The sequence below is a fragment of the Prionailurus viverrinus genome, chromosome B4 (genome assembly GCF_022837055.1).
Source record: "Prionailurus viverrinus isolate Anna chromosome B4, UM_Priviv_1.0, whole genome shotgun sequence".
NCBI lineage: Eukaryota > Metazoa > Chordata > Mammalia > Carnivora > Felidae > Prionailurus > Prionailurus viverrinus.
Genome location: NC_062567.1, coordinates 33,867,897 through 33,883,842, shown reverse-complemented (window position 1 = coordinate 33,883,842; position 15,946 = coordinate 33,867,897). Strand labels below are relative to the sequence as shown.

General features: G+C 35.0%; 1 protein-coding gene across 7 annotated transcripts in view; it reads left to right on the top strand.

The window, feature by feature from the left end:
- The window catches only part of WNK1 (WNK lysine deficient protein kinase 1), a 161,705-nt gene that overhangs the window by 103,138 nt on the left and 42,621 nt on the right, over positions 1–15,946 (top strand). For all 7 annotated transcript variants that reach the window (XM_047867953.1, XM_047867947.1, XM_047867948.1 and 4 more), the window contains exons 5-8: positions 9,409–9,497; positions 11,544–11,763; positions 12,835–13,168; positions 14,283–14,470. In XM_047867953.1, the coding sequence (XP_047723909.1) occupies positions 9,409–9,497; positions 11,544–11,763; positions 12,835–13,168; positions 14,283–14,470 (831 nt within the window). The remainder of the gene's footprint in view (positions 1–9,408; positions 9,498–11,543; positions 11,764–12,834; positions 13,169–14,282; positions 14,471–15,946) is intronic.

Below are 15,946 nucleotides of genomic sequence, written 5' to 3'. Positions count from 1 at the left end.
CAAGTTTTTTTTTTTTTTTTACCGTTTATTTATTTTTGAGACAGAGAGAGACAGAGCATGAACGGGGGAGGGTCAGAGAGAGAGGGAGACACAGAATCGGAAACAGGCTCCAGGCTCTGAGCTGTCAGCACAGACCGACGCGGGGCTTGAACTCACTGACCGCGAGATCATGACCTGAGCTGAAGTCGGCTGCTTAACCGACTGAGCCACCCAGGCGCCCCTAAAGTCAAGTTTTAGAATGAATGAGCTAACATTTATTTGTAATTTTGCTTCTTGCCAATAATCTTGTAAGTGCTTTGCATATACTATCTTATCTTTATCCTGGTAAGTAGATAATATATTCATTTCACAGATAAGAAAATAGAATCACAGGTTAAGCATTTTGTCCCATGGACATGCAGGAGAAATAATAATAATAATAATAATAATAATAATAATGGTGGTGGTGGTTGTGGTGTCAGAAATCAAGCATCACTAATATGACATTAATAACAGACCTTAAAGTTTTTTCTTTACTTGTTTTTTAACTTTTTTTTAGACCTCAAGGGAAAAACATCTGAGAGTAAGGAAATTAGGGTACATGGACAGCATAAGACTGGTATAGCATGTTTTAGCCCTGTATAGAGAGGTTCATGATACCTTGTTTAAAGGAGAAAAACTTCAGTTGTCTTAAAATCTGCCATTGGTAATGAGAAAATCCAAATAAGAGTAATGAGCACAATTTTTGTCTGCTATTAAAAGAATAGAAACTACAGTAAGCAGTGTCATCAGTTTTTTTTTATATGAAGGATAGTGCACTTGAGGTTGGAACCATACACAAGCTTTCATGAATCCGGAGAGTAATGAGCCTTGGGGAATCATGAGGTAAACTAATTTCCTTTGATAGAGCTAGGTAGATTTTGTAGGAAGTTTGAAGAGGTTTGTTTTCCAATGGGATCATAAGGTATGTTCAAATTCCTGTAAACTAATGGTTCATACCAATAAGAATCTGGCTGAATCCAGCCTCATAACAACCAAGTTAGAAATAATGGGGATTTTTAATTACTTTGTTTGTGTAATTTGACTTTGTCACTGATTCCATTAGCCATTGGATTGCAAGATTTGAACATTCTGTCTGGGAAAAACAGAACTAAAGCAGTTAGGGTGAAATTCCTTTTACTTTTTATATAACAGATTACAATTCACCCCACCTTTTTTTTTTTTTTAACTGAAACAAGTGATTCCTGATTAGATAGTGTTTGAAAAGTTGAGGAAAACTATATGTTTTTCTTCAGCAGCTGGAATTTTTATAGTAATGCAGAGATCTAAATCCACTGGAATTAGCTGACATGATTCCTTTATAAATTTTATTCATGTTTCCATCCAGTAAATTTGGATTCTGCATGTAAAAGAAACCTATGTGTATCATGGGCTACATCTTGGGGACGTTTTGCATGATTTTCAGAGGCATTTCATTATTCTGTGATTTGATTAAAATTAAAGCTTCTTAATCAGATTGGTATTCTTAAACCAAAGAGTTCTGAGTATCATTCTTAATGTTTTAGGTACTAAGGAACTTGGGAAATCCTTATTTCAGAATTTCTCAAAAAAGCTGTTTTGTTTTTTTTATATTTGCTGAATGTTGCTGTATAATTCACAGGGCATTAGACTATAGAATAAAAACTGCTAGAATATAGAATGATAGTTTCTATACTTAAGTATGTTATAGCAATATTGAGTTTCTTGGTATCTTAAAAGTAATTTACATGCCAAAAGATATATAGATACTTTGTAATTGCTACCTTCTCATTATATATGATTTGTAGTATACCTTGAGAGAAGTGTAGAACTCAGTTGGCTAAAAAAAGTGGGGAGTAGTAAGAGTATTCTTATTAGTGAAAATGTGCACTAAGTATTGGGTGAACAAGTAACTGGTTTGACTGGACTTATTTTGGGGAAGATAAGAGTAGAGAAGAAGGTGGAAGTTGGGTTGTGAGGGCTTTTCACACCAGATCAAGAAAATTTAAAAAACCGGAACATGGGCTAGAAGTAACATTGAACTAGGCATTGTGGAATCTGGATTCTAGGTTTTGCTTTACCATTGACGACGAGGCCGTTACCCATAAAAACCAATTCTGTTTTATTCTAGGTGCTAAAGATGATACAGTGTATCTGGCAGGTATCTAATAAGGACTAGAGTAGACTAGACTAGATACTTCATAGATGCCAGTTGAATTAATGAATTGATTCTAGCTTTGATATGGCATTAATCTCCCTGGGCCAAAATGGTCTTATTTGAATAAGGAGGACCTCTCAGATTCTTTCTAGATCTGTGATCCTATGACAGTCTTGTAGATGTGGAGAACTATTAACCATTTTTGAGTAGTGTAATGTGAGTTAAATGATGTCAAGTGACTGGAAAGGGCTAAGTGTCAGATGATTAAATGAAGCCAGATGGTTGATCTGGTCACAATATAAAATACAAATTGGAGATGGAGAGAATAGAAACAATGAAGCCCATCTGAAATTGGTTAAGTTTAAAGAGGTGAGGTGTTAATAATCTGGACTTTGGTGGTCACAGTTGTTATGCAAAAGAAGCAGTGATTTTGAGAGGTAACAAAGAAATTAGCAAAAATCTCATTTTGCCTGGCCAGAGATCTTTGACTGTTGGAAGGACAGTAGGAATACTAGTAGCAGAAGTGTTTACCAGTTGCTTTAAACATTTATCTTTGTTTAAAGAGCTCATAGAGAATAATAATACTTAAGTATTTTGAGAGAAGTAAGCATCCAAGAATGACTAAGTTTTCTATTCTGGATCATGGAAATAGTGATGATACCACTGAAAGAAATGAGGAAATTTAGAGAAAAACACTGACTTAATTAAAGAGAAAGAAGAATTAGAGCTTAGATGTAAACTCTTGTACATATATGTGAATGATATTTTTATTGTATATGTTGAAAACTCTTATTTTGATATATAGAAAAGACTGGTCTAGATATTTGTGCCTGTATTATACCTCTGTCCAAAAAAAGTGATCTCATTGTGGTTTTGTGTGTTGCCCAGCAGAATTTTAAAATCCAGGTAACAAGTCACCTGTTTTCTAGCTCTTTCATTTTCATTTAGCTAGCATAGTCCTAAGCAAGCTTACTCTCAAACATTTAAGTTAAAGGTAATGCTGGACCACATTACTGTATTTCTGACTAATACCTGACATTCTAAACTACCTAGTTAGTGATGAATTGTGTTGAGCCAAAGATCAATAACAACTAGTACTTTGAGAGAGCTTGTTAGAATAGCCATTTCTAGCCTTTAGAGTAGAAGTATTACCACCAAAGAGGTTCTAAGCCCTTATCTTATGTTATTATTGTTGAGTAATTGAAGCCTTAATACCTGGTCTTGATGGGGATTCCATCTTACCAATTGTAAAGAATAGGACTTTATTCTGTTACCCATTATAACAGTGCAATGAAAGTGCTTTTTCTACCATCTTTGTTAGTGACATGAAGAAAAACCTTTCCTTAATCACTAAGTCAAAGTAGTAGTTATGTGGGTCCATGAGATCTTCCTGGAAAATGGGAATATCTTTAGGTTTATATGCATATTGAGGCTTTTAATAAAAGGGAAGGGAGAAGAGTAAATTCTTACCATTTCTATGTACTAATTCACAGCCTTTTTTTTTTTTAATGTAACATAAGAGAGTAGTAAGGCTTTAATATCACCTCTTTTTAAATTAGGTAAACATTTAAAACTAGGTAATTATCATCCACAGTTTTCGAGTGAGTTTAAGGGATGTGGTCCAGGTCCCACACACAAACCTGGTGTATGAGACCTAGGAACCCAGCCCAGTATCATGATTTCCTTCAACAGTGTTCTTTTGGCTACACATTCAGAGTTTATGTTTTGGTTGTTGAACTCAATCCCTATTTTCATTTAAAAGCATAGTTCCAACACGATGAGGGGTGAGAGAGTGTTTAGATAAATAGATTTCTAGTGTGGGTTTTGATGTCAAGGAGGCAGAACCTGTGGACATAATGGGTGGAGCTTTGAGCAAGTAAAAATCTCATTTTGCTTGTCCTAGGTTCTGTTGCTTTTAGAGGAGAAACAGGAGGTGCAGAAGCAGAACAGTTTCCCTGTTGTTCAGCCTGTAGCTTTGTTTAAAGGGCCTATCTAGAATAGTAGATTATTGGCTAAGCAGAGCAAACGGAGAATTGGAGAGTCTGAGAGTTGGAGAAGCATGGCTAGTGTTAAACAAGAATCTATGCTTCGATCTGACTTTGATGTCTGCCTTGCTTATGCTGTAGGCTAATTTACTCTGTTAATTTAGGTCTTATCAATTTCCTCTCTTTTCCTCTAACTGTAACAAGTGTATTTTGCCTTTTGTGATGGATTTTACAAAGAAAGACTTCTGCTCAGTGTTTGTCATCGTAAATTCTCATTGTTGCTGCTGCCCTCAAAAGGATTGTGTAAATGAGGTGGGTAAGAATTTCTAATAAATACAAAAGGTATATCGTAGCCATTGGGTGATATTTGAAGCAAGTATCAGTTAAAGTACTGAAATTGTTTACTTTAGAATGCTTTTTAAAATACTTGATGTTTTGTGGTTTAGTTAACTTGCACTACATTTCTTATGAGGAGGAAAGAGGCTTTTCTCAATTCTGAATGGTTAGGAAAAGTTTTACTTTTATGAAAGGATACATAAATGTTACCCTAACACATTTGAAACCTAAGCTTTTAAGAAGCAAGTGCTGGCAGTTTTTAAGAGCTAGAATATTGAACCAGAGAATACCATATTACGACTCAGTTTTATTTTTCCCCAGATTAGTTGGCAAACCATAAGTATATAGAATTCAAAGAAAAATTGAATCTATAAAATCCATGTATTATGTGTTTTCCATTTTTCTTAGTTCAAATCAACATTTTACAAACATTTATATCAACTCCTGATGTACCTTTGGAGGGAGTCACAGTTGTTTTCTTTCTTTCTTTTTCTCTTTTTTGGCTCGAAAATTGCACAAAAGTGGCCTTTGTTTTTGTTTTAAGAGAATACATAATTTTTTTAAAACCCAGAAGTATCTTAAATTAGATATTCAAGAAGGTGTTCAAGAAGCGCTTTTGTTGAATGCAGGGAAACATGCTACTCTCCCCGTCAAAAAAACATATCATGGCACTGTTGCCTCAAGAGAGATTCCTGTTAGTTACAAAAGTAAGCAAGAATATTTCTAGAGACAGTGGGGTTGCTGGGTGTAGAAGAATGGAGTGAGCGAGTGTTTCTCCTTAACCAAATTTTTCTTATGTGTAAAATATTTAATCTGCCAATTTATCTGCCTTAGTACTCTTTTTCTGTTTTGTGTTTTTAAACCTCATTCAGAAGAGGTGAGCAAAACTTTGCCTGTACTGGTCACAACAGGACTAGACTAGTATTTAGTGAGGCTAAATCAGGTAGTAAAGAAAACGAATGACATTAGGAGGATTTTAAAGGCTCTAAGTTGATCATTTTTGTTGAAGTATATGAACTGCAGAGTAGAAAAGATGAAATCTTAGCAAAATATTTTTTCATCATTAGTTTTGTTCTGTCTGGTGCTTAAAACCATGTTTTAGAATAATCTAGACCATTTTTTTTTATTTAAAAAAGTATGTTACCAAAAATATTTTAAAATGCATTGAGTTCTGCCCATTTCTTCACTGGATCATATAAATAAATAAAATAATAAAAAATACATTGAGTTCTTTCATTTCTTAAGAAGCCTGTAAGTATGATAAATATATCAAAACCTGTGCTTGTTTATTTCAAGCAACTTTCTATTATGTTTCCCAGATGACTTTTCTGTAGGTCACTTTCAGTGTTAAGTGAGGTTTCATGCTCATTTTTACATTTTGTGGGGTCATTTTCAGTATATAATCCCCATATATTCTTCTCAAATGGTTCAGAACACTTCTGCTAGATATTTTGATAATCCTGGCTTCTTGATGGTAGCTGAGTGGTAGCTGAAATTTCTTCTATCTTTTTCATTATCTGTGTGGGTAACAGTAAGCTGAATTAATCTTTTAATACCAGCTGCTGGACTGGTAAGGTATGTCTCAGTTTTATTGGTTACCTTGGCACCTGCAATACATTTTTTAAGTTGGCAGTGGCAATCAGATTACCAATTATATAGCACTGTTATAGAACTTTCTATATTTGAATCTTGAATAGCTTAACCTAGTAAATTTAAGGTGTTATATTATGCACAGTTTCTGGTTTTACCAGTATGACCTTATATAGCTCGTTTGTTCAACTAATAATTCTATTTATAAATAGGAATTCCTATTTGTAAAGTAGTGAATGTTTATATGGGTAGGATTAGCAAGAGGATTATTTTTAAGGATAACCAAGGATGAAAGTAGGTTCACTCTACATCTTGGTGATTATTTTTCAAGAGAATTCTTTGCTTCCTTTCTTTTTTTTTTTTTTTTTTTAATTTTTTTTTCAACGTTTATTTATTTTTGGGACAGAGAGAGACAGAGCATGAACGGGGGAGGGGCAGAGAGAGAGGGAGACACAGAATCGGAAACAGGCTCCAGGCTCCGAGCCATCAGCCCAGAGCCCGACGCGGGGCTCGAACTCCCGGACCGCGAGATCGTGACCTGGCTGAAGTCGGACGCTTAACCGACTGCGCCACCCAGGCGCCCCTCTTTGCTTCCTTTTAACCCTAAGATTTATTATCTTTCATGATTGCCTCTGAATTCAAAAGGGACCTTAGGTCAGCAAACTTAGTAATTCAAAGAGCTTGCAATCTAGATACCACATTTGATTCTAGCTGCTGTGAATGTAGGTTGGCAAGTTGGACAGGTACTGTCCCCATTTGCTAGATGAGGAATCTGAAATCATCATTCCAATATGCCTGTGCTAAATTGGAACAGAACTTTAATATAATCAATATATGTGTGTTTTATTAATATGTAGAGTTTTTACTGTCAGGAGGCCAAAGTACATTCCCCTAAAATATATAATAGAATAAGAAGCATTTTTCCTAATTATATCTGTATTCTCTTTGACCACTTCCCTGTAATATTTGAATTGACTTTACATGCAAAGGCCAAGTATGTATTAGTGTCCAGTTTTACCAAAGAACATTCTTTTAGACAATTTTCTGCTGATAGTAAATGTTCTACAAACTTGATATACAGTATTTTAGATTGTTCTTCCCATTATATTTATAAATAACATCTTTAAGGTTTGCTTTTATAGTTTTACATGTTTGTTGTAGAACATTAAAAACAAATATAACACAAAATCTCCAGTGTTTCCACTACCAGAGAACTTTCAGGGAGCATCATCCTTTTTTTTTTTTTTTTTTTTTTTTTCCCCTCAAAATAGTTCCCATTTTCTTTTTTCTTTTTTTTTTTTTTTAATTTTTTTTTCAACGTTTATTTATTTTTGGGACAGAGAGAGACAGAGCATGAACGGGGGAGGGGCAGAGAGAGAGGGAGACACAGAATCGGAAACAGGCTCCAGGCTCTGAGCCATCAGCCCAGAGCCCGACGCCAGGCTCGAACTCCCGGACCGCGAGATCGTGACCTGGCTGAAGTCGGACACTTAACCGACTGCGCCACCCAGGCGCCCCAGTTCCCATTTTTTTAAGCCCTTTAATTTGAAATACCATACCAGCAACCTTTTGCTTCAGCAGCATTATTTTTCTTACTCTTATTTGAATTATTATATGAAGGCAAAGACAAGTTGGGAAAACTTACCTGGATTTGGAAAATAAGAAAATTAGGGAAAATAAAATAGTGATCTTTGTAGTCATTACTTAGAAATGAACCTTTTTGGGGCTCCTTGGTGGCTCAGTCAGTTAACGACGTCAGCCCAGGTCGTGAATCTCACAGTTCACGGGTTTCGAGCCCCGTGTCAGGCTCTGTGCTGGCCACTCGGAGCGGGGAGCCTGCTTTGGATTCTGTGTCTCCCTCTCTCTCTGCCCCTCCCCTGCTCACACTTGCTCTCTCTCTGTCAAAAAATAAAAAAAAAAGAAATGAACCTTTTAGGGGCGCCTGGGTGGCTCAGTCAGTTAAATGTCTGACTCTTGATTTGGGTTCAGATCATGATCTTGCAGTTTGGTGAGTTCGAGCCCCATGTTGGGCTCCATGCTGACAGTGCAGAGCCTGCTTGGGATTCTCTGTCTCCCTCTCTCTCTGCCCCTCCCCCACATGTGCTGTCGTTGTCTCTCTCAAAATAAATAAACTTAAAAAAATGAACCTTTTAAATACATGGGTTTAACTTTAGGGTCAGTCCTACTGACAGTTCCTTGCTGTGGAAAGTTAGCCCTAGAAGTTTCTACCTCTAGGTAGGTTTCTACCTCCAAATCAGGAGTTTGAATAACACAGTTGAATAACTGATGAGAATTAGAGTTGATCCTTGATGCATGTTATTATAATCCATGCATTTCTGTGATTTTTCAGATTATTTTCACTAATTTTGTTTTAATTGATCTTGTCACTGAGACTATAGATGATTAAAATTTATATACTTTATTCTAACTTTTCTAGGACCTCTCCCTTACTTCTATTTCTATATTCCTATTCCCTGTGTTTTATGTGTTTATGTGCCACTTGGACAGTATATCAGTGCAGCTACTTCAATCCACGTGGTTACTTAGATAAGGTGGGAATAGCAAATGAGGTGATTTTCTCCATATCACCTCTCAGTATTTTGTTATTCTTACATCTTATGTATATTTTCTATACATTGCTGAAATTTTTATTTGCAAACAATTTACATTTTATGAAGATTCTAAAATACCACTAGGATACTATATAGTATTACATATAATAGTAGTGAGTTTTCTTCAGAAAATAGTTAGAAATCTTGTCTTTTATATGGATCTGATATATCACTTTTCATTTTATGTTTCATATGTACCAGACAATTTGCTCTTCTGTTATCATGCCAAAACAATCCATATCCTTAACTCCTGTACTCACTGAGTTTGTTGCAGAGTACTGTGATAATAGAATACCTGCCAAACTAAGCATGTGAATTCATGCCCATTCGTGGATTCACTGTTCAAAGTAGTTAAATACTATGTTGATTAATGTGTTAGGGAACAAGGCTGAACAAAAGTTAGAGCATTTGGCCTTCTTTTTAGCCAATAACTTCCTTTACCTGAAACACAGCCGAAGATGTTGACAGTAGCCTAAATTTTTCCCTAGCCACATATAGAGGCTATGGAAATAAGAAACCCCACTATCTGACCGTTCCTTGTTTTCTTGCCGTGGTTAAATTGCCTCTACTTAGCTCTGACCCTGCAATGGACCCGTTCCTGCAGGCAAATCAGAAAAAAGCCAGGATGGTAAGAAGGCAATCTAATAAAAGCTTAAGAGGCAATTCAAAATCAAAGTTCAAAGACCCTGCCATTATTAAATGTTTCTGTTGCTATTTTTATGTTTCTCAGGGAGTGAAGCCTGCCAGTTTTGACAAAGTAGCAATTCCTGAAGTGAAGGAAATTATTGAAGGATGCATAAGGCAAAACAAAGATGAAAGGTAAGTTGCCACTTTTAACTTAGGTATTGCATAAAAACCTAAAATGTAATGATGTGTCTGAATACAATACTCAATCTAAAGTGTATTTAATATTTCACTTGTGATTAATTTCTCTATGTCATGGAATATCTTTAAAATTAGCATTCTGGGGGTGCCTGGTTGGCTTATTTGGTAGAGCATGTTACTCTTGATCTCAGTGAGTTCAAGCCCCACATTGGGTATAGAGATTACTTTAAAAAATAAAAATTTTTAAAAATCTTTAAAAAGTAGACTTCTGTCCATTTAAGGTAATATTGAGACTTGATATACTGAAATGTTGTGAAAATATAGTGTCATAGGGTTTAAGTGAACCAGAACCATCTTAAACTTAGCTGCTACATTCAGATACAACTACTTAACCTGTAGCGTCAGCATAATTTATAAAACTCAATAGGGTTCAATCTCTTTCTGACCAGCAGATCTGTTTGTTAGTTCTTTACCCATTGAATTCTAAAAGGTGAAATAAAATCTTGGCTCTTGGAAATCAGCTCAACTATACTGATTTGCTGTCATTCTGCCAGAATTGAAGAGCAAAACATCAAAATTCCTTTCAGTAAAAAGAGACAAGTTTGCCCAAAGCTTAGGAGGAGATCTGGCTTAGTCATGTGTACTAACAGGACTTTTCTCAGAGGAGCGGCAAGTATCTGATACATCATACAGCTGATTCATAACCCGTCAGGCATGGCAAAGAGCCAGTGTCTGTTTATGAAAAATAATCTACCCTCACCATCCCCACTCACCTTCCAAAAAAGAAAAAGAAGACCAGCCAGTACAAATATAAATTGTAAGTTGAGCATAATCTATCTCCTTATGAATGAGAGCAGTCAGGTATATCATCCAAATTAAAGAATTCAGTATCTTCACTTCTCCAGTCTCATTCTCTTTTCATAACTCTGTTGTTTGGAAGAGCTTAACATCATGATCTTTAAGACTATCCAATAGAAATTTAGTTTGGATTTCTAATTGTATATACAGTGTTTGGAAAGGGGAGTCCTTAATCTTCTAAGAACTTTTTTTTTTACTATAAACAAAGGAGTATTTGTTTCCAGTCTTAAAACATATTGCTATTTCTTTTCTGGATGATACAGTTTACTAGATTACTGGTATTTTGAAACCATTTATCTAAAGAAGATTATTCCACAATCAGACTTTTTGCCTAGTACACAAATTGTTGAACAAGGAATTGAATTTATTGGGGTAAATAAAGCTGTAGTAGAAGGTAAAGAACTAGAAATCAAAAAACCTATTTTCAAATTTTGATTCAACCATTAAGCCTTCTAACTATGAGAAGATTTTCATCCTCTCTGAGCCTCCATTTCCTAAAAATCAAAATAATACCTCACTGGCTGTTGGTGAAGGATTAGATGAGGAAATTTTGTTAACTATAAATTAACATATGAGGAATTTTTGTTAACTGTAAGTTTCTTTAAAAAAAATTTTTTTTTTAACGTTTTTATTTTATTTTTGAGACAGAGACAGAGCATTAACAGGGGAGGGTCAGAGAGAGGGAGACACAGAATCTGAAGCAGGCTCCAGGCTCTGAGCGGTCAGCACAGAGCCCGACGCGGGGCTTGAACTCACTGACCGAGAGATCATGACCTGAGCCGAAGTCGGCCGCTTAACTGACTGAGCCACCCAGGCGCCCCTTAACTGTAAATTTCTACGTAAACTATGTGGTATTTTGAAGCTATGATATTCTGTGTATTATTTGCTGTTACTAGTACATTGTTAACTAATATGAGATTAGATCACTTCGATTAAAAAGTATCACTTTCAACTTTTATTTATAAATGAGACTGTTCTGATGTTCTGTAACTTGAGATCAAAACTATAATCACTATTTACACGGAGCAATGTAGAAATGAGTTATAAAATCTTTGTTTTTTTTTTTTTAATAGTCCTTTTTTATTATTCCAAGCATGACAATAATCAGCCACACTAGAAAATTATGTTTTAAATCTAATGGTATTTTGTTTTGTTTTTGTTTCACTTCCCCCTCTTTGGTAGATATTCTATCAAAGACCTTTTGAACCATGCCTTCTTCCAGGAGGAAACAGGGGTACGGGTAGAATTAGCAGAAGAAGATGATGGAGAAAAGATAGCCATTAAATTATGGCTACGTATTGAAGATATTAAGAAACTAAAGGGAAAATACAAAGACAATGAAGCTATTGAGTTTTCCTTTGACTTGGAAAGAGATGTGCCAGAAGACGTTGCTCAAGAAATGGTAAATTAGCACTGATCTGCTATTTAAAAATTGATACAGACTTACAAACATTGGTGTTATTGAGCAAATGTTTATGAAGCAGTGTGGATGGCAGATCTCATTGATACAAAATTGTATTGATTAATGGCCCCAAAGTTATTTTTATTTAAGGAAAAGATAAGTAGATGTAGATATATAAGGATGGATGGATGGATCTAAAATGTATTCTGAAGTAATGTGAAAGACTGTAAGGTCAAATGACTCCTAATCTAGATAAACCTATAGAGTTCAAATGACAATTTATATTTTCTAAATATATAAATATTGATCAGTTATTGGGATAAACTCTATAAATACACTGTGAATTGTTTTTACTTGAGGGAGTTTTCAAGATCAATTATTAGTAGGCAGCCTTTGATCAATCACTTTTTGAATTATGTCTAAAATATAACTTTTCAGAAATGAAACACTTCACCAATTTTAGGGTTGCCATAGTGCCTAAAATAGTGAATATAAAGAGATACTCCTAGAATATCTCTACTAGAATTTATAAGAACCATTCAATAGAAAGGGTCAGGTATGAAAGAGATATTTATTTTAATTGTTAGTTTTTTATACCATTAGAGATTTGTGTTTTTATTTGTTTTTTTTTTTTTTTTGTAACTTTCATTTATTTACCATGGTTGTTTCTGGTTAAGTTGTTGCCTAGTGAAACAAAGTTTAAAACAAGACAGATTAATATTAATAGTTAATGTGAGTGGGGAAATCGAGTGACTAGAATAAAAGGAGCCTTATTTGGTTTAAAACCTTTGGTTTTAGGTTCCCCATTGTTTTGTTGTTATTAGGAGTAAAGGTACCCTGAGAGTTTCTACAAAAATGATGGCACCCACCCTATGAGTATCTATAAAAATGGTGGAGAAATGCATAATGCAGACCAGTAATTTCACAATTTGGTTAAGACCAGTCCTTAGAGAGGTCTTTCTCTTCCCCCTTCTTCCTACTTTTTTCCCCACACCTGCTTCTTTTGTTTTATATTTGGTTTGCTTTCTTTTGATATTGTACTGCTTCCTAACGCACTCCTTTATCCTGTAGGTAGAGTCTGGGTATGTCTGTGAAGGTGATCACAAGACCATGGCAAAAGCCATCAAAGATAGAGTATCATTAATTAAGAGAAAACGAGAACAGCGGCAGTTGGTACGGGAGGAACAAGAAAAAAGAAAGCAGGAAGAGATCAATCAGAAACACCAGGTAGAACAACAATCAAGTACTTCCCAGGCAGGAGTCAAACAGATCCCATCTGCTAGTACTGGCATGCCTCCTGCTTCTACCACATCAGCTTCAGTTTCTACACAAGTAGAACCTGAAGAACCTGAGGCAGATCAACATCAACAACTACAGTACCAACAAACTAGTATATCTGTGTTATGTAAGTATTTTGGGAAGTGGACAAGTATGCTAAGGATACTCCTAAGTGATTTTTCATCTTTTTACTCATCATTTTTCGCTGGCCTCTTGGTTTGAATCATGAAGCCAATATATAATAAGAAATTTGAAGTAATTACCACTAACAGACTAGGACAGGACAGTAAGGAAATGTGATTAGGATATAAAATAATTTGGGGCTCCTGGGTGTGGTTCAGTCAGTTAAGCATCCGACTTCGGCTCAGGTCATGATCTCATGGTTGTGGGTTCAAGCTCTGCATCGGGCTCTGTGCTGACAGCTCAGAGCCTGGAGCCTGTTTCAGATTCTGTGTCTTCCTCTCTCTCTGCCCCTCCCCAACTCACGCTCTGTCTCCTTCTGTCTCAAAAATAAATAAACATTAAAAAAAAAAAGATATAAAATAATTTCACAGGTTCCAACATCTTAGAAGTTCCAGTTTATAGATTTCTACTTTTCACAATTCCTTAAAATAAAATGTAATTATGAAACTAATATTACACTGTATGTTAACTGGAATTTAAATAAAAACTTTTTTTTAAAACTTACATCTGCAAAAATAAATGAATAAAATGAAATATAACTAATAATGAAAAATGAATAAATTTATCTTAGCTATTTGTAATTGAATCCATTAATCTGGTTCAGCTTTTTTAGCAAAGCTGAATAACATGTAGACTAGAAAGTAATGCACCTCTTATTAGTTTTTGATTGAACTACCTCCTTAATACTAAGAATGCACTGCTCTCCAAGACTTTGAAAGCTTGGAAAGCTACATCATAAGACTTTGAAAGCTACATCAAACCTATGGCTGACTAATAGCATTCCATTTTAGTTCCCTTATTCTTCAGGTAATAAGATTCTATGACAACCATGCAGTTTTTTTTTTTTTAAAGACATTAAAACTTTTTTCCATATGGATCCTTCATGTTTTTAAGCGTAGAAATCTACTTAGTAAAATAACTAGTATTCATTTTTTATTTAGTTCAGGTCTTTACAAAGAAAAAACTAACCCTAGAGTAATGGGTTTGTGATGGGAAAATACAAACCTTTTTGTGATGTGTGTCTCTCTGTGTTTTTTGGCAATTTATTTCTCCCTCAGCTGACGGGACGGTTGACAGTGGTCAAGGATCTTCTGTCTTCACAGAATCTCGAGTGAGCAGCCAACAGACAGTTTCATATGGGTCCCAACATGAACAGGCACATTCTACTGGCACAATCCCAGGGCATACAGCTTCTGTTGTCCAAGCACAATCTCAGCCTCATGGGGTATATCCATCCTCAAGTATGGTAAGTAACTGCATAAGAGAGTGTAAGCCTATAATGAGGGCCAGTAGATGTAATATGTTAATTTCAGATTCTTTCTGCTATCCAAGTAATAGCATGAGTTTAAAGTAGATAATATAGATGGTATGTTTCTAAAGGAAATAGGTTTATTATAGAGTCCAATTGGAGTAGTTCAGTTAGGCTAGAACATAAACATTAATGTATGAGAATCAGCTGAACTTCCTAGGTGAAGAAACTATGTACAAGATTTAGACTAATCTGTATTTGGTTAAAGATAATGCCCTCTTTAGCACTTTAGAATTGAAACTGTTCAAATCAGCATAAGTTGGACATACAAATGATTTGAGGGTGGGTGTGTGGAGTGTTTTTCAAAAGCTTACTTACTAAAAGAATTACTAAGCATTTTTTATAAGATTTCTTATTGTATAAAACACAGGTAAGACATTCAAACCATTATAGAATGCTGCATGTGAGTACTTTAGAGTGAAGAAATCCTTTATTTGTATGACCATTTAATTTAGCGCTTGTGTTTAGTTAACCATCAGTTGCTATGCGTGTTCCTGCCTTAAAGTCTGTGTTGGACACAAATTCCTTCCCCGGTATACGTTCATTTGCTTTTTCTCTTTATTTGGTATGGTTTTATTACAGATTTATTTTCAGAATCCACTTATGGAGATTATTTCCTGAAATATTTTATGCATTTATATGTAAACACAGATACACACACACACTGCCCCATGTTTTACATTAGCCACTCTTGCTTTTCATATAGAAAATGTTAAAATAGGTATCAGGTAATACCCCATTTCTTTTGTTGACCCTCTGTGAAGTCTTCAGTGCTAAATAAAGTACATCATCTGCTTCAGGAAGGAATTAGAGAATAACTGGTCACTGTATAGCACTTGTGTAGTGAGATCTTTAGACAGATTTTTTTTTCTCTTTCTCAGAAAGCTTTTAAATCAGAATTTTGTGGAACTTTTGCTCGACATTAAATGAAAATCTTTCTCTGTTAAGAAAATACTTCTGCTTGCTCTGCTCTTTTGTCCTACAGCTTGGAATAAAAGACGTTTGTATGTTTCAGAGTCCATTCATGAGTCCTGCATTGGCTAAGTCTCAAGATGAATGGCCACAGTAATGCAAAGAAAACTAATACACTAATGTTTTCTACTTTTCTGACCTTTAAAATAATTAAGTAGGGTAGAAGATCTTACAGAGACTATATAGATGTATTTCCGTGTTCTGACAAATATTATTTGTCAGCATTTCTTGTTCGTTTCTACTCTTGTTCTGGTTGATTTTTTGTGGATCATCATAACTAGATTTCTTTTTAACTATTTTTAATCTCTTTGCTTCCTCATCACAGGGTAATGAACGTTAGGCGTCTCTATTTTAGAAAAGGAAATAGAATGATCATTTATGATTTTAAATATTTGAGCCACAAAGATAGTTATATTTATTTATTGATGCTCTAAAAGCAGA